General features: G+C 41.4%; 1 protein-coding gene across 2 annotated transcripts in view; it reads left to right on the top strand.

The window, feature by feature from the left end:
* Positions 1-23,459, top strand: part of RBPMS (RNA binding protein, mRNA processing factor) — a 163,825-nt gene that overhangs the window by 130,138 nt on the left and 10,228 nt on the right. For both annotated transcript variants that reach the window (XR_011363967.1, XM_069978054.1), the window contains one exon: positions 8,923-8,992. Coding sequence is in view for 1 of the 2 variants with exons in the window: in XM_069978054.1 (XP_069834155.1) it covers positions 8,923-8,985 (63 nt within the window). In the remaining variant the exon portion in view is untranslated. The remainder of the gene's footprint in view (positions 1-8,922; positions 8,993-23,459) is intronic.

Genomic DNA, 23,459 nt, shown 5'->3' with positions numbered 1-23,459 from the left:
ACTGACTGAAATATACGTAGTGTGAACCCAGCCTAAAGCTGTATACAACAATCCCACCATAGTGGCAGCTACATATTGGCACAAAACTATAGCCATAGGCTGTATATATGTTACACCCGACTTTTTTAACCACCGGTAATCCAATGCTGCACTGTTGGGTTTGGATGAACTGAGTGTGCTCGAGATTTTCTCATCTATGCTCTGCACTCCAGTTGCATCCTGAAAAGTATTATTTCATTCTAGATCAGGATGGCATTTTGGACTATTTTTTCTTCTGATCTATCAGGACCTCTGACCCATCAAGTGTCAGACTATAAGACACCTTCCGTATGTGGATACAAAAATCTGCTTCGATATGGGAATTTTAGAAAACAGAAGAGCTCCTGCTTCTTATTCGGGAACTCATCCCTATGAATATGGTGATTCAGAATGGTGTCATAATAGATGTGATATTCCAATACAGTATGGGAGATTTCAGCTTGTGCCAAGTTGGGGATATTTGTGAGTGTGTCTCAGAATGTTATTAATAGCTACTTACTGTTTCTAATGATTTATAAAGCCGTCTTGGTGTGGCACACCTTCTTCTATTATTTGTGTAACTAGGAAAACATGTAAGATAAATGGAATTCCAGAAGTAGTGACTCCTCCGAGCTGTCATAGGAAGCTCATCTGTGTACATGTTACATAAACCACATCATGTCTGAGATCAGAGGAGCAGTACTACCATATATGTTTTATGGACATCATGTAAAACCACCAAAGAACCATTTTTTGTATTTTATGTATCTTAATGTAGTATTGATTTTAGTGGCTCTTTTAATCAATATGAGCAAAAGAGGTTGGACATTCCTTAAACTGCCCATGATGATGGTATACATAAGAATTGGTTGTGATTGGTGTTTGAAGAATGTTGCTGAACCCAAATAATATGGCAAGTCCTCTCAACACTAGTTATGTTGGATTTTCAATACCTGTCCCTATTAATCGGTGCTGGAGCTGTCTGACTGCTGCTAACCTTTCCCATTAGAGAACACATAAATATTTGATTTATAAAGAGGCAAAACTATGTTCTCGTCTTTAGCATCTATACCTCTTTTGATGCATCCCATTATTTTATTAGCCTTGGCAGCTGCTACCTGGCACTGATCACTAAAGTTGAGTTTACTGTCCACCAATACCCCCAGGTCCTTTTCGGAAGTAGTTTTACCCAGTGTTTTATTATTTAGCACATAACTGTATTTATTATTTCTATGGCCCAAGTGCATAACCTTACATTTATCCACATTAAACTTCATTTGCCATTTCACCGCCCAAGCTTCTAGCTTCTCCAAATCCCTCTGTAATATGATATTATCATCCTCTGTGGTGATTACTTTACCCAGTTTAGTATCATCTGCAAAAATGGAGATTCTACTCTGTAGCCCCTCATAAAGATCATCAATAAAAATATTAAAAAGAAGTGGACCCAACACTGACCCCTGTGGTACCCCACTAGTAACTAAAACCCAATCTGAATATGTTCCATCAATGACCACCCTCTGTTTTCTATCACACAACCAGTTACTTACCCATTTGCATACGTTTTCCCCGAGTCCCAGCATCCTCATTTTGTAGACCAACCTTTCATGCGGCACAGTATCAAATGCCTTTTGAAAAGTCCAGATACACAACATCCACAGCCTCCCCCAGGTCCAGTCTATAACTTACCTCTTCATAGAAGCCGATCAGATTAGTCTGACAGGATCGATCCCTCATAAATCCATGCTGATGCTGCGTCACAAGATTGTTTTCATTAAGATACACCAGTATAGCATCTCTTACAAACCCCTCAAATACTTTACCTACTATAGATGTTAGACTTACGGGCCTGTAGTTTCCAGGATCGCTCTTTGACCCCTTCTTGAATATTGGTACCACATTAGCTATGCGCCAGTCCTGTGGAACAATCCCTGTCGTAATAGAATCTTTAAATATTAGGAATAACGGTCTGTCTAACACAGTATTTAATTCTTGCAAAACTCTAGGATGGATACCTTCTGGGCCCGGTGACTTATGGATTTTAATGTTTTTAAGGCGTCTCCCCACTTCTTGTTGTGTTAGGCAGGTGAGATTTATGAGAGGATTTATATTATCCCTAGTCATGTCGTCTGTTATGGGATTCTCCTCTGTGAATACAGTAGAGAAGAATGTATTTAGTAGATTGGCCTTTTCCTCTCCCCCCTCCACCATTACACCCAGATTATTTTTGAGGGGACCAACATTTTCGGTTTTAAGTCTTTTATTGTTTATATAAGTGAAGAACATTTTGGGATTCGTTTTACTTTCTGTGGCTATCCTTCTTTCTGTTGCTATTTTTGCTTCTTTTATTTGGTTTTTACACATTCTATTCTTCTGTCTATAGTTGCTCAATGCTTCCCCACTACCTTCTTGTTTTAGTAGTCTGAATGCTTGTTTCTTATCATTTATTGCACCCCTTACAGCTGAAGTTAACCACATTGGATATCTTATTTCTACTACTTTTATTCCCATATGGTATGTGCCGTTCACACGATTTACCCAGGATGCTCTTAAATATGTCCCATTTCTCTTGTGTACTTTTATTTCTGAAGGCATTGTCCCAGTCTATGTTCCCAAGGTCCTCTCTTAGTTTTTGGAAATTAGCCTTCCTGAAATTTAATGTTTTTGTAGCCCCTCTGCTAATTATTTTATTGAAGGATAATTGAAAACTTACTATATTATGGTCACTATTACCTAGGTGACCCCCCACCTCTATTTTTGATATTCTGTCTGGCCTATTGGTTAAGATCAGGTCCAGAAGGGCTTGATCATTTGCTGTGTTTACACGAGTCGATTATCGCTCAAATGCGATCGTTATTCCGAAAATTCGAATGATAATCGTTTTGTGTAAACGCACCATTGATTGTGGTTGGAGGTGTTGTTTTTCACATGTTCCCCGGAGGATATCGGGAGTGGCTGCGGTCCGCTGTACATGTGTTTCCGAGTGTTGTGCCTCTTTGGTAGCACAACCTCATCAGGTGAGGGTTACCTTTTACTCCCTCCCTCACTTTTGTTTAGTTGATCCTCGCTATGGAGCGCTGTCCCCTCTCTTCTTGTCTATTACCTAGGCTGTATCCCTGTTTTCCAGGCGGTACTTGGGCTGTCCCCACCTTCCCCACTGAACGGGAAGGCAGCGGGAGTCAAATGCCGATAGTTGGGGGTCGTACGAACTTCTGAACTTCGGCCCTGTTCGATCATCTCAAGTTTATTATTAGAGCTACTGTAAACATAGGCTACATTATTTGATTCATGTCAAGTTGTGATAAATTTACAAGATAACCACAATACCACCTCAATGTTTCCTATGGTAAACTAGGTTGTACATTACATTGCAACTAGAGATGAGCGATGCTCATCTTCATCCAAACCCGAGTGTTTGGCATTTGATTACCGGTGGCTAAAGAAGTTAGATGCATCCCTAAGATGTCTGGGAAAACATGGATACAATCATTGGTCATAGGATGGATCAATATTTTCCAGGACTCCCTAGCATCCTGCCCTACGGTTATTTACATACTTTTTTTTACTAGATAGATAAAGCTCTTGGCCGATTATTACAGAATCTTTGTTATGGCAGTAAGACACCACCGAGGAGATTTTTCCAGATTCAACTTTCATATAGGAAATTCTACATACTATCCTATATAGCTCTTGTGTTTTTCATGGGGTATCTGGGTAGATTCCATATTTAGCAGTAGATGTATGTACTAATTGATTCTAGACGTCCTCCATCATAAAGGCTCATTCACAAATCTGACAACACATGAAAGATAAAGATGTCCTTCACTGGCCTGAGAAGCTCATGTCAGCATTCCTCCTAAGTATTATACGGTTCACTAGATGGGATGAAAGGACATTGAAGAAAGCATGCATACAAGGTTATTTCACTTTGATATCTCCCAAGAAACCTCCGAGCAATAAGGCACTCCCTAAAATATATGGCCGTCAGTCAGGTGACAAAGCCTGATGTTCTTTCTCCACTCACTTGATTCATGTCTGTCTTAGGTAGAGATGAAGGATCTTGACAGAAGTAATGGCTGAACAATGTTCTATTGTAAGAAAGCACAAGTTATGTGACTAGTGATCCATGGTGCTCTGACCCACCTGTGGCCTTTTCTTGGAAGCCATGGTTAAATATTAATGAACTTAAAGACATTACATATCCAGTTATACATTAAAATATGGCAAATGGCAACAGTAATATAGACAGGAAAGACAGGAAATTCATATATATATATATATATATATATATATATATATATATATATATATATATAATTGAAGTGTACATATAGATCAGGCGTGTCAAACTGAGGCCCTCCATTTGTTGCAAAAGTACAATTCCCATCATGCCCAGGCATGTATGATTATACATAATGGGGGAGATTCATCAAACTGGTGTAAAGTAGAATTGGCTCAGTTGCCCCTAGCAACCAATCAGATTCCACCTTTTATTTTTCACAGAATCTGTGAGGAATGAAAGGTGGAATCTGATTGGTTGCTAGGGGCAACTAAGACAATTCTACTTTACACCAGTCTGATAAATCTCTCCCATAATGAATATATATACCACATGGTCACTGCACGTCTCTTTAAAACAGCAGGACTTACTGGTTAGTGCATCCCCTCTAACATTGTTATTTGTGTCTCTAGAATCCATACTATCCATACTATTCATTCTAGGAATAATGTGTGATGAGAGTGTTGGGAAGAACAATACTAGAAAAAGGGGGAACAGGGGTTGACGTAAGTGCTAGAGATGAGCGAACATGGTGAAAGTTTAGGTTTTACGAACCCGAACAATTTTTATCCTGCTGCCAGGAAAAGGTCGATGCAGCCTGAGGATGTTTCCAGGCAGTCCTAGGGCAGCATCTACCTTCAGATTCATGGGATTTATGCAAACCCAAACTTTTGGCAGGTTCGCTAATCTCTTCTAAGTGCGCATCTGATAGTTATCTTGGTGATCTTCAGGAAGATGCACTTTGAAAATGTCTAGGCTTGTCACACCTCAAGTCATCCATTGTTCAGCCATTTTCTAGTTTACATTTATGAAATCCCTCAATATGCACCCCATTGACATGATACAGCTGTTATTTCTAATATTCTAAACAAAAAATAACTTAGGCAACCAAAAAGTCTAGCAAAAAGAAACTCAGATTCGCCATTCAGAAGTCTAAATCCAGGTCAAGACGCAGTGGATTTGATATGCGGATTCTGTACATATTCTATTAATTTGTTATCTGTCTTTTTAAAAGGGTTGTCTGAGAAAAACTTAGACTTAGCCATGCTGCCCGGGCTACGGAGGACATGACAATGATGTATACTTACCTGTCCCGCTGCCGTTTCCCAGGGGCCCCCGCTCTGTGCTGCTGTCAGCATTTTTGAAAACATCCAATGATGTGCTGCTTCCACTGGAAATGGACGCTCAACCATTGCCGGTGGGATTGAGACGTTATTGAATGTTATGAAAACACTGACAGCGATACAGAGCAGTGGTCCCGGGAATCTGCAGCATGGTTAAGTATGAATTTCTGCTGCAGTCTGCCATACATGTATTTTGCAAGGTTAGCAGCTGACCCTATGCGTTTAGAGCAGGGATTGGTTTGTAAGGTACAGTTGACGCCTCCTCTTTTACCAACCCCTTCATGTCAGCAATACATATAAATACGTTCCTATTGCTGATGCCCTGAGCAGTAGGAATGTGTATATACGTTCCTGCTGTGAAGGGGTTTGAATCTGTGCAGGGCCGCTATATTGTGATCAGCCCCACACACATTGGTGTCCCAGGAGCTGTAGACAACCATGATCACAGAGCTGCCTGCCATTAACCCCTTAAACGCTGACATCTATAGAAATCACAACATTTAAGGCAGTCAGTGACAGGAGAAGTACCTGTCTCTGTCTGATCGGTACCCCTGCAGCCCAATAACTTTCCCTGAACAGCAGGGGTGTAATACTTACCTTTGCCATGTCAGATTAGCAATTTTATCACGGAGTCTGACAGGCAGGCGCTATGTGCAGATTGCTGATAATACTTATCAATGCTATGCAATGGCATAGCATTGATCACCATATACAGTGTAATGATTGCATATATAAGTCCTTTAGGGGGACTTATAAAGTGTAAAAAAAAGTTTTTAAAACATTAAAAAACTCCTTCCCAAATAAAAGTTTAAATCGCCCCTTTTCCCGTTATACAAATTATATATATATATATATATATATATATATATATATATATATATATATATATATATTTGGTATTGAGGCATGATCTGATCTATGGAGATATAACGATATTGTTCCCGAATTTTTTTTTACACCAATATGATAAATTGCGCAAAAAAATGGGCCCCCAACCAGTCCTCTACATGAAAAAATAAAAGTTTTATGGCTCTTAGAAGGCGATGAGATACATTGCTTCATTCTGGCCTGGACATCAAGACATCAATGACCTTTGGTCAAAGGGGATTTAAAAAAACACAAGAAAAAAGTAGTCAAAAAGTCATCGGTACCCCAAATGTTACCAAGGAGAACAAAAAGACCTCACACAACTCAATCAATGGGAAAAAAAGTATGCCTGTCAGAGTATCGCAACACAACAACAAAGACATAAGAACTATAAGTGGCAGGATAATTGGGGGGTCTTGTGATGCTCTGGAGTTTATATAATATGTTTTTATTTTATTCTGTCCCTGTGATAATGGCATGCTGTGATGCAGATACAGAGATTTTTGTACTTGTGAGGTGTGTTTGTTTCTGCTCATGGAAAGAAAAGGCACGCTGACATTTACATTTAACAAAACAAGACAGTGCTGTAAGATAACAATGCCTGGTGTCAGCCATCACTGAGAGAAGAGAAAGAGAAGAAAAATAAACAGCGTAAGCATGGAGCACAGGCCTTGTGTTGGATTGTGTCCTGTACAATAGACTCACTTGTCGCCTTTCACAATCTTTTGCAAAATCATGACAAAAAAATACAACTAAGGCCTCACTCACACGTCTGTAGTTCCATCTACAATTGCAGACAGAACATAGAACCAATGTTATTCAATAGCCCCGTAGAGTGTACAGGGCTGCGGTCCGTATCGCAAAAAAAACGCAGACCGGGATTTGTGATATGGATCGCAATGTTTAAAGCAAATGTACCATCAGGTACATTCGGTTTAAGTATTGCCCAAGTACAGAACGTGAATGTGGCCTAAACCACTAAAAATACAGATTACCATTTGTAGTAGAACTACTATTTATTAGGTGGTTGTGGATAATAATTTTTTCTGCAGCTGTTGACTTTAAAATCAAAACATATGGATAACATTTCAATTTTTTTTAGGACAATGACATTTTTTAATGGAACATGTTGTGGATTTAAGATTCAACACATCCAGTTTTATTATGCAGTTTTTGGCAAAAAGACCACAGTTTAGTCGTACAAAACATAATAATTTATAATGCAGCAAGTACAAATGCAATCGGCAAAAAAAAAATTCCACACCTACATTATATACGCTTGTCTCTACTCAAATGGATTTTCCTGAGGATATGTTATAAATGTCAGATAGATGTGGGTCCTATCTTGATAATGGTGCCCCCCCCCTTTCCCCCAACCCTAAGTGCATCAAACGCAGGAGACTGGGATTTCATAAACAGTTGAGTGGGTTCTAGGCTACGGGTCCATTTACACAGAAAGATTAGCTGACAGATTATCTGCCAAAGATTTGAAGCAAAAGCCAGTAATGGAATGGAAAAGAGGAGAAATCTCAGGCTTTCCTTTATGACCTGATCTCTGTTTATAGTCAGACTGTCTGCCAAAGATTTGAAACCAAAGCCTGAAACAGTCAAAATTAGAGATGAGCGAACCGGGTTCGGGTTCGAGTCGATCCGAACCCAAACGTTCGGTATTTGATTAGCGGGGGCTGCTGAACTTTGATAAAGCTCTAAGGTTGTCTGGAAAACATGGATACAGCCAATGACTATATCCATGATTTCCACATAGCCTTAGAGCTTTATCCAACTTCAGCAGCCCCCGCTAATCAAATGCTGAAAGTTCAGGTTCAGATGGACTCGAGCATGCTCGAGGTTCGCTCATCTCTAGTCATAATCTTTCTGTGTAAATGGACCCTATTTCTCTAACTCTCATAGAAGTAAATAGGAATTGCAGAGACTATGTTGCACCACTATGCTGCTCACTATGCAGCACTATACCACATGATTATTGTTGGTAATAGCCTTGTTGCCCTATACCCAGTATCATGATATTACCGATACTATGGCATCCATAGTATTGGTCCCCTCCTAACCCTATCTCAAGATGAGAAAATGCATAGTTAGTGCCTTATTACAAGGAAAGATTATTGGGTGAAAAATTGTCCTACCGTTGAGTTTAAGCAATCTAACGAAAATTAATTTGTATGTTGTTTATCGCTTCTTTTGAGCTGATCATAAAAAACAGAAAAAGATAAAAACATAATTTATCATTCACTGATTGTTCACAAATCTTTCGGTGTACATCCTCATTGTTTCTTCCTTATTAAGTAATTGCGATCATAAGTAATGATTATAGCTCCGTGTATTATGGTGAATGATTTTTGGTCGTTCACAAAAGCACTCTTTTGCAATCATTTATCGTTGACTGGAGGAAATGAAAAATCACTTTGTCTAATAGGACCCTTGGATTAGGGTATGGTTGGCTTGGTGTCCATTGGGGGAGGTTTGACTTGTGCATGCCAGAAGAAAGGGCAACATTGGACCCCAACCTAAAGGTCAATTCATTTACTTTTAGCCTTTAAAAATGTAAAAATTGTAAAAATAGTTGACGACGGCAAATGTTCTATTTAATGTACGCCTTGGTTTTGTCTCTTTCAGGTCCGTTGGCTCCCTCCTTCAGATGCTACTTCTCAGGGCTGGAAATCCCGCCAGTTCTGCTGAGTAATGTGTATGTATTTTATATTTGTCTGTGTTTATATTTTTGAAAAGTATATACTGTGTATTATACTATGTACAATAGAGATAGGAAATAGCAACTTCAGGTATAGGCTATGTTTACACACAGTAGAACATTGGCTGTTGCTTAGCATTGTTATACTGGCCGAACACAGTCAGGTGTTTGAATGTTCCTGCAGCCATCAGAACTCTGACAGCCGCAGGAACATTTATTTACGTACAGCCCATTAGTGTGTGCATACAAGATTAATAATGCAAACTGTTTGTGGAACAGCAGCCGTTATTAATTGACATGATCATTCTTTTGCACGGCCGCATTCAGCGGCTGTTCTTTTTAAAGAGAAGAAAGCAAGTTGTTATTTGGACACCAATGAGGATTTCTGGAGCAAATGTAATAGCTCGCTGTTATATCTGATATTGGACATTTTTGAGGAAATGTTGATTTATAAACTCAACAAAACTCTGAGGATCTATTCTTCTGACCCAAGAATCAGATTCATCTTTGATGTCTGTTATAATGTGGGGTGACATCATTGATATATAAGCAGATGACCTCATCTTCTTGCCTCTTATCTCGTAAGTAAACATACTCTAAGACTAATGTAACTTTATTTTCTCTCATAACATGGACAAGAAAAGAAATTACAGATTATGATCCTGAGATCTTCTTTACATTGTACAAATAGTGTACTTGGCCTTGAGATTAAACGGGTACTTAAAGGAGTTTTTTCTCTCCTTTTAAAACAACTGGTGTCAGAAAGTTATATAAATTTGTAATTTACTTATATTTAAAAAGCTCCAGTCTTTCAGTACTTATCAGCTGCTGTATGTCCTCCAGGATGTGATGTATTCTTTTCAGTCTGACACAGTGCTCTCTGCTGCCACCTCTGTCCATGTCAGGAACTGTCCAGAGCAGCAGCAAATCCCCATAGAAAAACCTCTCCTGCTTTGGACAGTTCCTGACATGGACAGAGGTGGCAAAGCACTGTGTCAGACTGGAAAGAATACACCACTCCCTGCAGGACATATAGTAGATGATAAGTACAGGAAGACTGGAGATTTTTAAATAGAAGTAAATTACAAATCTATATAACTTTCTGACACCAGTCGATTTGAAAAACAAAAAAAGTTCACCTTAGTCCCCCTTAAGAGATTTATAATATATTCACTCAGCCCCCTGAACTTACTTTTAATAAAATATTGGTTGACAGTAACATGTGCATCTTTAGGGTTGAGCATCATGTCGCTAGATGATTAAATAAAAACAAAAAGTTAAATTTCAGAGCAAGGACGGACAAAAGCTACCCGCCTCTGCTCATCAACCTTAGTGTGGCCTACGCTGTTGCCATTTGTAATGTTACTTAACGATATTTATAGTCTCGGGTAATCCTTTATTAGCCAGCTGTAATAGCATCAAAGTGGGTCAAAATTTATCATGTTTGCTTATCAAAAGAATAGCTGGTGGTGCTAATAATAGTAATAGCAGGTCTGTGCAGCCTATATCCTGACAGGTGGAAGCTGGGAATATGCTGGTGGGGTGATCAGTTTATCCATTTGTCCCTTGTCCTTCTCCAGGAAAAACATTGCTTACAACTTCCATGAATCTAAGTAAGCCAATATATGCTTGATATTGCACTAAAGAGTGATTATCACATGAAAGGGTTGTGTTTGCTAAGAGGAAATTGCTCTTTAGCACAGACAGCAAAATATACAGCAATAGTCCTATATGGTCAAACATTTCAGAACATCACTTCTTTCTTATATATTTCTTAATAACCTTGTTGAGGGGCTACAGAGTAGATTCTCCATATTTGATACTAAACTGGGTAAAGTAATCACTACAGAGGAGGATAATATCATATTACAGAGGGATTTGGAGAAGTTGGAGGATTGGGCAGAGAAATGGCAAATGAAGTTTGATGGGAATAAATGTAAGGTTATGCACTTTGGCCGCAGAAATAATACCATAGTACACAGGGGCATAGCTAATTTCTCCTGGGCCCTGGTGCAAGAAGTCAACTTGGGGCCCCCCCTTCCTTGACCAAGCGATGCTATTGCTGTGTATATATATTTACCAAGACTGATATTACCAATAATACCAGTACATAGGAAGGAAATATTATCACCATACATAATACCGCCATACTGTTACAGACCAAATCCAGTATACTAACCCCACCGCTGCTACTGAATAACCCACTGTACGCAGATCACTATCACCTTATCCAGTCATATAGAGGTGAACGCAGCTCTGCACAGGTTCATATACACCATATACATTATAGCGCAGTTATATTAAGTGACTCACAGGGGACGTCTTCTTTAATCGGAGTTCTTCCCTTTCCATCTTCTTCTTCATCTGTCCTGGGCCATTATGAGAACTTCTCTGAGCCACGAATCCACAGAATCTGCCAGACAGACATATTAGACTCCTCACTCTGTCACCATCCTCATCTCTCTACACACTGCACATCTGTATTAGCCCCTTTACACCCTCATTTAGTGGGTAGGCTGACTCTATGTGACCCCCCTTGTAGTATATGCCCCCCTCTGACTAGACCACTATAGTACATGCATCCCTATTGTATATGCCCCCTGTATAACCCCCCCTTCTAGATTCCCCCTTTGTAGTCCCCCCTTATAGATGCTCCCTGTGTAGTCTCCCTTTATAGAAGCCCCCTGTGTAGTCTCCCCTTATAGATGCCCACTGTGTATTCCCCCTTATAGAAGCTCCCTGTGTATCCCCCCTTATAGAAGCCCCCTGTGTAGTCTCCCCTTATAGAACCCCCCTGTGTATTCCCCCAATAGAACCCCCCTGTGTATTCCCCCTTATAGAAGCCCCTGTGTATTCCCCTTTATAGAAGCCCCCTGTGTATTCCCCCTTATAGAAGCCCCCTGTGGAGTCTCCCATCATAGATGCCCCCAATGCAAAGCAGATTAGAAAAAAAACCTACTCACCTAACAACATGCTCCCCCCTTGGCTGACCTCTCCTCTTCTTCCCCGGCTGGTGAGCGGCTCCCTGTGAGTGTCCCCGGGACTCCCGGGCAGTGCACACACCAGGGAGCTCTGTGTGCGCTGGGGCTAGTACTTCCGGCACAGGCAGCGTCTCCTGACCCGGAAGTGCTCCCTGGTATGTGCACTGCCCGGGAATCCCGGGGACACCCCCAGGGAGCCGCTCACCAGCCGGGGGCAGTCAGAAACTGCATCTTGTGACAGCAAGCAAAACACTGCTTGCGGTCACAAGATTGGGTGATATGACGGGACGGGGGGTGATATGATGGGACGGGGGGCGGTACGGGCCGCAGCAGCGACCGCTGCGACCGCGGTAGCTACGCCACTGATAGTACAGTTATGTGCTTAATAGTAAAACACTGGGTAAAACAGCTTCATAAAAGGACCTTTTGCATGTACTGTGTATATGTGTATATATATATATATATATATATATATATATATATATATATATATATATAGCCTTTGCTGCACGATTATCGAGCAGTAATCTGGGATCAGTAAGCGAGCCCAGATCAGCGCTCGATTACAGTCGAGGCCGTGTAATTAGTCATAAGGCCGTGTAATTACATGTACACTCTATGGATCCCCACCAGTCATAAGGTGATGGCATGTCAGCAATATTTGAGAAGTGAATACTTCTTTATAAGTCCCTTAGTGATAGTAACATAGATAATAAGGTTGAAAAAAGACAACCTAGTTGTCAAAAAAAGAGTCAGCCTACAGAAACCCTACCGTGTTTCCAAATAGACTTATACATACCGCTCCGCGCTCCCTGATGTCCTGTTAGCTTTTGCCTGCTCCCTGCAGTGTCTGAAGTGACAGGCCGCTCAGCCAATCACTAGGACAGTGCTACGGTCAGTGATTGGCTGAGCAGCCTGTCACTTCAGACACTGTGGGGAGCAGACAAAAGCATACAAAACATCAGGAAGCGCAGAGAGGTATGTATAACTTTTTTTTTCACACTCATCAGCCATTGGCCATACATAACTATTACACGTAGGGATGCGCGCTCAGCAACCTATGATTTTATGTCAGAATCTAAAAACACAATGAGCCGATGATCATTGTCACTGGCTGATCGGCGTCTTTATTACACAGAGCGATGATCTGCTGAATCAGTTTTTCCTCTGCGACTCGGCTGTGTACAGCCGGCCCTCTCCACCTACATGGGGTTGCACTGCAGTTCCCTGCTCAGCTGGGCCGAATGGGATAAGACAGTAAAGAACATGCAGAACTACACCAGCCATGTATCCCCTTCTTTTCTACAAGTAATGGCAGCCTAGTGGTATTATATAGCTTTATGAGATGAGAATACTACCATAAAGGGGTGAAGTTAACAGCTGTCATTTTAAGAGGATGGAAAATAATATAATTAGACAGACAATACAAACGAAATCCATTTTTAACATAGAAATCAGCAGGGGATATGATATAAAGCAGGTTTGCAATTTACATTAATTATATTTTTTTTAGTTATCCAGCTTTATAATAAAGCTATACTTACTTGTATCCTGGTCCAGTCTCCTGAAGCTCTTTAGTCCTATGCTGGTTAAAAAAAAAATAAAAAATAAAAGACAAAACACAGGAAGTCCCAGTCATCTGCGATCATAGAGAAGACAGTCATGTGTTTGATGGACACATTTAGCCATGACTCTCTGTACTGGCTGAGACAGCCTGCATTTAGTCACTTGTTTCAACCAGCACCAGACTAAAAAGCCTCAGGAGACTGGACCTGGATATAAGTAAGTATAGATTTAATTGGTTGAAAAAAGAGCACATTTTATTCAGTGAACATTAAATTAACCTGCCAGCAACAAGTTACACCTATAGTGTAATTTGTTTCATCCTAGCTCAGTTTCATCAATAAAAGTCCTTTTATTACAGCAGCTAGGTCATGTGATCACTACTTAGACTACTAATCCAATACATGCTTACCTGTATAGACAGGGTTCTCTACTATGTGGCACACTTCCTGTGAATTACAGGGACACTGCATCAGTTATTAAATCCTCCTGGGTCGATTTCTGTAGTGTAATATAAGGGATTCAGCTTGAGTTTTCTCTTGCTGGTAAAAACTGACAGGTGGAAATTTATCACACGGCAAGATGCTGAAGCTGCATCTTACATTATAATACAATACTCAATACGGAGGAAGAGCACATAAGTTCTATGTCACTGATCTATCACTTGCTACCCTTAGAAAGGACTTTAAGCAAGTCCAGTGATTATCCTCCACCCCCTCTGTCTCTGCGAAATTAAAGGAATCATTTGAAATGTAGGCTGCATTAGGAGAATCATACCAGAGGGGACAAAAAAGCAAGATGGCAGACCACCTATTCATGCCACTTCAACTAAAAGAGGCACACACACTTTTCTTTCCTCATTATAGGGGCACTTTGGTGATTTCTTCAACCATCCAAGGCAATAGCAAATCCCCATAGAAAACCTTGCCAGCTTTGGACAGCTCCTGACACGGACAGAGGTGGCACTGTGTCAGACTAGAAAGAATACACCACTTCCTGCAAGACATACAGCAGCTGATAAGTACTAGAAGACTGGAATTTTTTAAATAGAAGTAAATTACAAATCTATATATTTTTCTGACACCAGTTGATTTGAAAGAACAAAAAAATTAGCCGGAGTACCCCTTTAAGTTCTAATAATGGCCTATGCTGCACTGTACGAGAAAAATGTCAGAGTGCTTCTATAAAATTTCTATTCCCAACTTGCCATTTTTAACAACTCACAAGAAATGTGAAAAATATAAATAGCCTTTCTTTACAAAAAAAAGCTCATTAGTTGCTCCAAATAATTTCAATAAAAGCACGCATGCTGAGTGTTTGCTCATTTCCTTCAGAATCCCGTCCTTAATAGTTGGTATTGTCGGACACGTTTCTAAACAGAGCATAGCAGAAAGATGTGCGAGGAAAACATGATTGGGTGTCTGCCTGCTTGTTTGTGAAGCCATTACTCCAATTCATTAGGGGAGTCCCATAGGGGAGATGTCTGGGCGCTGCACTACTAATTAATGGCACCATACACACTGAAGAATTCAAGACCCCTGGATAACCCAAAACACATCTGACAGGTGGTTGACTACAAAGATAAAACACCCTTCTCCCTGTGCTAGACCAATAAATATTTACTTTAATTTCAATCACTTATTATCCGCAAGGCATGTTCTTCCTACATTCCTTATCCTCTCCCCATTCACCCATGACATTTAAATTGTCTACGGAACAAAATATGCATTTGTGGAACTATGTAATATATGTCCGTGTGTGTTCTGTTCCATCACTCTGCTTCCTACTTCAAGGTTTATAATGGGAAAAAAATCTCTGTTTATTATGTAGTTATCCAGCCATAAATATGGATCGCAGTTCATTATACCCTAGTATCATAGAAATAGGTGGCATCATAATACAAATGCAGAACTAGACAAACAATGGAGACTTGTTGCATTTAGTATTGATTTAACATTATCTCATAATGTATCTGGAAAGAACACGTACAGTATCGTAGCATCTGATTTTGTTCCCACATCTTAAGGCCCTGTTACACTAACCGATTATCGGCCTTACGTGGCTGATTACCGACCATTCAGATAATGGTTTAGTGGAATAGCGCATGTTGAAAGGCAAGGATCAGCTAACATGCACAATGTCGGCTGATTGTGGTTTTTCAACATGCTGAAAAATCACGGTTATGCCAGCAACTGTCTGCTGTTTATCGATGCATGTAATAAGAGCGGCAGCAGTAGACCACCACTGACTTTAATGGGCAGCCAGGCAGAGGGCAGGGAACGGGGGGGAGGAGCGAGCGTTGAGCTGACGGGTCGGCGCTTGCTTTCCCAATCCTTGTAATGCTGCCTTTAGCCATATATGTAGCAAATTGCTTTTGAAAATACCACCTGAATAGGGCTATGTTCCCACTATGTATTTTCTCGGACGGTTTTTGGAAGGCCGCTATTTTCAAATCAAATAACGGCAATGAATGTGAAAATGACCTCCGTCCATAAAAATGTCAGAGAAAGTCATAGGCCATAAGCAATTTTTCCAGTCAATTGCTGAGTGTTTGGGTCGGAGAGCATTGCAGAACCAGAACAGTTTAGCAAGTCCACTCAACACTAGTCATAAATGGATACGCGAAGGCTGTGATCTTGGACTACCTCTACGAAACATAGGGCTCTATGTAGCAAATAAATCCCTTTGGCACAGGGGTAAAATAAGCTCCCGCAGTCACCCCTTACAGAAGAGAATCCCCTTCACAAACAAAAGATTGGACATGTTAAAATCCAACATGTCCGATTCTTCATTCACCATTATATACCATTAAGAGACTATAATAAAGCCACAAACATTACAAAGTCAGCTGATCTGCTGGACAGTTAAAGGAACTATCCTTTCTACAAAACTAGTATGAATCATGGTCTGTTTACACAGAGAGATTTATCTGACAGATTTTTGAAGACAAAGCCAGGAACAGACTAAAAACAGAGAACAGGTAATAAAGAAAAGACTGAGATTTCTCCTCTTTTCCAACACATTCCTGGCTTTGGCTTCCGAAATCTGTCAGATAAATCTCTCTGTGTAAACGCACCAATTATCAAAGACCCCCAACCCCAATCCCCCTAACCACTCCAAATCAATGACAGCTAAAAATTTAGATATCTCATGTATACACAAAAAAAACAATTTCTCCTAAATGAACAATAGAGCAACTATTAGGGACCCACTCAGAAGTACTATTTTTTCTAACAATCTCTTATGTTTTATCTTGTTTCAGGCAAAATAGAATTACAATATGATTTCAAACAGATTATCGGAAAATACTAAATCTAATGAACGTTGAGTTAAACTTACGTTTAAAAAGTATATATTTTTTTTACACGCTAATCCCTTAATACATTCCAGAAGAGGATAAGCAGCATAGAAGTGATACATTCATCTGATGTCACTGCTCTGAAATGAGAGGGGTCACATACCTTCCACTCTTAGGTCATTCACATTAGATTTAGGATCTTACTCTTACATTGCAATGTCACATGCGCTCTTCCTTCCTTTTTTCCATCTTCGATTCTTGAAAATGCAACACGAACATTTTACATCTGTAACTGTAACATTTTCCTTAATGGAATGCCAGGAAATAACAGTTTAAGGATGCTTTTAACCCATTTACTAAACTAAACATGTCTATTTAAAGTGAATGTACCATCAGGCACATACATAGTTGTTTTTTTTAACCATAAAGTGTCACTGTCATTATAACTTTCAAAATCTAAAACAACAGTAGATGTGAAATGAAGCAAGTTTGTAATATACATTGATTATTTTTTTATGTTCTTATGATGCTGTAAAACAAAGCTGAACTTACCAGAAATCCAGGTCCAGTCTCCTGAAGGCAGATTTTCTGGTTGAAAAAAACAGCCAGTACATAGAGTCACGGCTCAATGTGTCAATCACAAGGCTGCCTTCTCTCTGATGGCCTGGGAAACACAGGACTTCCTGTTTTCTGACTGTTTCCTGTCTTCTGAGAAAAACGGGAAGTGCCGTGTTTTCCATGATAACTAAAAAAAAATAATGAATGTAAATTGCAAATTTGCTTTATATCACATCTTGATCAATTCATACACAAAATTCTGATGTGTTTTTTATTTAGCCTAGCGGCACTAGTATCGGCCATAGGTGTGAGGTGCAGCACTCTGTTTCTTCCCTGGGCCGCATTTTGTTTCTCTCTTTTCTCCGTGTTTTGCGCTCCTCCTGGTGAGACCCACATGACCGCAATTGGCAGGAGACACCTGAGTGCACATGGTTTTGGTCCCTCCTCTTTTTCCCATTCTGTTTGCTGCAGCTATGGTGAGTGTAATTCCTTTTCCAGACTTGTGCTGCTTGGGGGCGACCTTCTCCGCCGGCGGTGCTGGCCGGGTTCTGGTGTGGTGTTTTTGGGTCTGGTCCTGTGGCATGGGGGTCGCGGGGCCCTCCCATGGCCCCCGTTCCCTGACTGTGCACGCCTGCGGGGTTGGTGGCCACTGACTGGCACGGTGTGGACTTGGTGTGGGGACCCATGTGTATCGGATGCCGGCACGAGGTGCATGGGGCAGTATGGCTTGATCAATTCATACACAAAATTCTGATGTGTTTTTTATTTAGCCTAGCGGCACTAGTATCGGCCATAGGTGTGAGGTGCAGCACTCTGTTTCTTCCCTGGGCCGCATTTTATATCACATCTACTGTTTATTTAGATTTTGAAAGTTATAACGACAATGACACTTTAACCTTTAGCACCAGCGCGGGGATCCCGGTGGCACAGTCCTTATTTTGAAATGTTGCCTGGTTCCCACCCTTGGCACTGGTCTCTTCCCTAGCACCAGCGTGGCTCAGAGCACTGGGGACAGTCTTGCCACCCCCAAGTGTCACCATATCCCCTCCCCTCTGTGAATCAATGGAACCACGTCACAGAGGTGAGGGGGTTTCATCACACTAGGGGCGGAAGCCTTCCTCCAGTGCTCCGATCCGGGCCGGTGCTAGGGAAGAGACCAGTGCCAAGCATGGGAACCAGGTGGTGTTTCAAAAAAAGGACCGCGCCACCGTGACCCCTGCATCAGAGTGATGGTGGATTGCTACAAGCAAGTTCTTCTTTTATTTTTAACTTTTCCAGATCGGCATGGCCAAAATTAGAGTAGGTTAACACAGCGTTTTTGCAATCCGCTTTTTTTCATCCTTTTTTTCAAAGAACAGATGAAAAAAATTGATGCATTTGACATCCATTGTAAAAAAAAAAAGGATCCGTCCGTCAAAAAAACGGATCCATTTTAATCCGTTTTTCTTTTTACAATGGAAGACAATGGAAAAACGGACCAAATGGATGCACACATTTCATCCGTTTTTTTGCTGTATTTGGAAATTCTTGATCATCTAGAATATGAATAGTCTTCTGTTGAAACATGTTTCACATGTCTGGTGGTCTCTTATTTTAAAGATTAGTAGACTGATGTTTCCAACATAGGAGCTTCAGGAAGAAGTGGATAAGCAGTGAATAGGCGCCATTTTATTATTCCAGCCATAATATCATTGGGGTTATATGTTATGGAACTGCTGCCGTAATACCAAATCTTTGAAATATTTTGATAAATTTATCCCAACTTAAACTGAAGGCAAAACTCTCCCCGGTTATGTTTCTGGCTATAAGTAGGTGTAATGTGATTATCCCACGCATTCTGTTTCGGCCCCATGTTTATTAGTCTTATTGTACAGTTTATACAAACAGCAGACCTGATTAGCTCCTGAGTGACTATATGATGGAACAGCTGAGTTGTAAACTTCCTTCTGCATCTTAGGGAGGAAAACGAGAATTATGCTGCAGAATGAATCTTAATAATGATCACATAGCTTTCTATTTAAGCAGGAGCTGCGTATTGTATACACATATACTGTGCATGCATACATACACCATATGCATACACTTACATCATTTACACACATACTTTAATGCATACACATACATCATATACACCCATACTGTACATGCATACACATACATCATATACACCCATACTGTACATGCATATACATACATCATATACACCCATACTGTACATGCATACACATATACATACATCATATACACCCATACTGTACATGCATATACATACATCATATACACCCATACTGTACATGCATTCACATATACATACATCATATACACCCATACTGTACATGCGTACACATATACACTTACTGTACATGTATACACATATACATATCACATACACATACTGTACATGCATACACCATATACATACATCATATACACACACACACTACATGCATACATCATATACACATACTGTACATGTGTACATACATAAATGCAACCTTTAAACACACATAGTACATTTACTGAGCACATTACATACAGAAGCACACTTTATACACATACACTTCCACACTGCATGTTTCCATTTACAGTTCTCATACACAGAGACAGGCGCGTGTGCACACACACACACACACACACACAGTATACAGCCTGACCCAGTGTAACACCACACACACAGTATACAGCCTGACCCAGTGTAACAGACACCACACACACAAACAGTATACAGCCTGACCCAGTGTAACACCACACACAGTATACAGCCTTACCCAGTGTAACAGACACCACACACACAAACAGTATACAGCCTGACCCAGTGTAACACCACACACAGTATACAGCCTGACCCAGTGTAACACCACACACAGTATACAGCCTGACCCAGTGTAACACCACACACACAGTATACAGCCTGACCCAGTGTAACAGACACCACACACAGTATACAGCCTGACCCAGTGTAACACCACACACAGTATACAGCCTGACACAGTGTAACACCACACACAGTATACAGCCTGACACAGTGTAACACCACACACAGTATACAGCCTGACACAAGTGTAACAGACACCACACACAGTATACAGCCTGACCCAGGGTAACACCACACACAGTATACAGCCTGACCCAGTGTAACACCACACACAGTATACAGCCTGACCCAGTGTAACACCACACACAGTGTACAGCCTGACCCAGTGTAACACCACACACAGTATACAGCCTGACCCAGTGTAAGAGACACCACACACACAGTATACAGCCTGACCCAGTGTAACACCACACACAGTATACAGCCTGACCCAGTGTAACACCACACACAGTATACAGCCTGACCCAGTGTAACACCACACACAGTGTACAGCCTGACCCAGTGTAACACCACACACAGTATACAACCTGACCCAGTGTAACACCACACACACAGTATACAGCCTGACCCAGTGTAACACCACACACAGTATACAGCCTGACCCAGTGTAACACCACACACAGTATACAGCCTGACCCAGTGTAACACCACACACAGTGTACAGCCTGACCCAGTGTAACACCACACACAGTATACAGCCTGACCCAGTGTAACACCACACACAGTATACAGCCTGACCCAGTGTAACACCACACACAGTATACAGCCTGACCCAGTGTAACACCACACACAGTATACAGCCTGACCCAGTGTAACACCACACACAGTATACAGCCTGACCCAGTGTAACACCACACACAGTATACAGCCTGACCCAGTGTAACACCACACACAGTATACAGCCTGACCCAGTGTAAAAGACACCACACACACAGTATACAGCCTGACCCAGTGTAACAGACACCACACGCAGTATACAGCCTGACCCCGTGTAACACCACACACAGTATACAGCCTGACCCAGTGTAACACCACACACACAGTATACAGCCTGACCCAGTGTAACACCACACACAGTATACAACCTGACCCAGTGTAACACCACACACAGTATACAGGCTGACCCAGTGTAACACCACACACACAGTATACAGCCTGACCCAGTGTAACACCACACGCAGTATACAGCCTGACCCAGTGTAACACCACACGCAGTATACAGCCTGACCCAGTGTAACACCACACACAGTATACAGCCTGACCCAGTGTAACAGACACCACACACACAAACAGTATACAGCCTGACCCAGTGTAACACCACACGCAGTATACAGCCTGACCCAGTGTAACACCACACGCAGTATACAGGCTGACCCAGTGTAACACCACACGCAGTATACAGCCTGACCCAGTGTAACACCACACACACAGTATACAGCCTGACCCAGTGTAACACATACACACACACTTACTTTTTATGAAGAAACTCCTGGTTGTCAGCAGACAGCAGCTCCATGCCTCCCTCCTCCATCTTCCTCCCGGTCCCGGCACTGGGTTCTTCCGTCCCTCCCCCTCCTCCCATGCACCGACAGCAGAGGAGAGCAGGAAGAGGGGGAAACAGGACCCCAGCAGGACCCCAGACTGCTGTAGTTTCGCTTCTATCTTCCTCCAGGTCCGGGCACCGGGTTCTTCCTCCCCTCCTCCCCCGACAGCAGAGGAGAGCAGATGGGGGATGAAACAGGGCCCCAGACTGCTGGCTGCAATGAGGCACAGACTCGGTCAGCTCAGCCTCAAGCCTCACTTCCTGCAGCATCACCAGCTTCCTCTGAACGCTGCGCTGCGTCCCGCCCATCTGGAGCAGCCTGACGCAGGACAGGAGAGCTAAGTGCCGCGGAGGGGGGAGCGGACTCCAGGGACAGAGCGCCACAGCAGCACATCACTCAGGGGCCCACTGGGCCCCTGAGTGATGTGCTGCTGTGTAACCTCATGCATAGTAATAATGTGGGTGGCATGGGCCCCCCCGAAGCCTCGTGCCCCAGGCGGCCGCCCAAACCGCCCATATTATAATCTGCCACTGCACCTCTGTCCATGTCAGGAACTGTCCAGAGCAGGAGAGGTTTTCTATGGGTATTTGCTACTGTTTTGGACAGTTCCTGACATGGACAGAGGTGGCAGCAGAGAGCACTGTGTCAGACTGGAAAGAACATACCACTTCCTGCAGAACATACAGCAGCTTATAAGTGCTGGAAGACGAGATTTTTTAAATAGAAGTAAATTACAAATCTGTATAACTTTCTGACACCAGTTTATTTTAAAGGGAAATAATTCGCAAGAGTATCTATTTAGTTTTTTTTTTTAGACCTAATATCTTTCTGACCAAGATGAGTGAATCCTGTGTAAACATATATGAACAATATATGAACAACTATATAAACAACAGTCATAAATGTTTTTGCTTTTTTATATTTTATAATAAACTGGAAATCCTAACTAGATAAAGATTTGTCGCACTGGGATGTAGATGGCATAGTAAAGTCTATAGAAAATGTCACAATGTGTGCGCAGGTTTTTATTTGAAAGACTTTAATGTAGCTTATTATAGATGTATTTTGCTGTGTGTGACCCTGACCTTAGTTGTCCACATACACAATTCAGTGTTAAAAACTAGAACAACACTAGGACAATGAGCCACTGTTCCCAACAGTTGAATGACACTGTGAAAAAAAATTACACTTCTTTCATTGCTGTGTGACCTGATTTACACATCGTGGATGTACAAGTCATAGCAAGTAAGGCCTAAAATAAAAGGAAAGACAACATGAAATGCTTCTTACTTGATGACAAGTTAATTCCTATTTGTGAACATGAGAATTGTGACAGCCCCCAACCACAGTCAGTGTTCTAGATGGAGAAGTCTCCTGCACTCAGTTTCAGGGCCTTTATAATGGACTGGTTCTTACCAGTGTGATTCATGTGTGAAAATAGTCATCTGTAATCAGGAGGCGCATGTGAGAGGAGGGACATGATTTCTTTTTTTTAAGAAATCAACAGGGGTTGTGATCGTGAGCAGTTTTGCAAAATACTCTCTTTATTTTTTTTAATTTCCTAATTTTCTAATTTTAATTTTAAAAAAGGTACTCCTGCAAAAAAAAAAATCTTTCTAATCAACTGGTGTCAAGATCATACAAA

This window comes from Dendropsophus ebraccatus, chromosome 7, assembly GCF_027789765.1.
Source record: "Dendropsophus ebraccatus isolate aDenEbr1 chromosome 7, aDenEbr1.pat, whole genome shotgun sequence".
Classification (NCBI taxonomy): Eukaryota; Metazoa; Chordata; class Amphibia; order Anura; family Hylidae; genus Dendropsophus; species Dendropsophus ebraccatus.
Note: the sequence above shows the minus strand (reverse complement) of the source record. Positions and strands in the feature narration are given on the sequence as shown.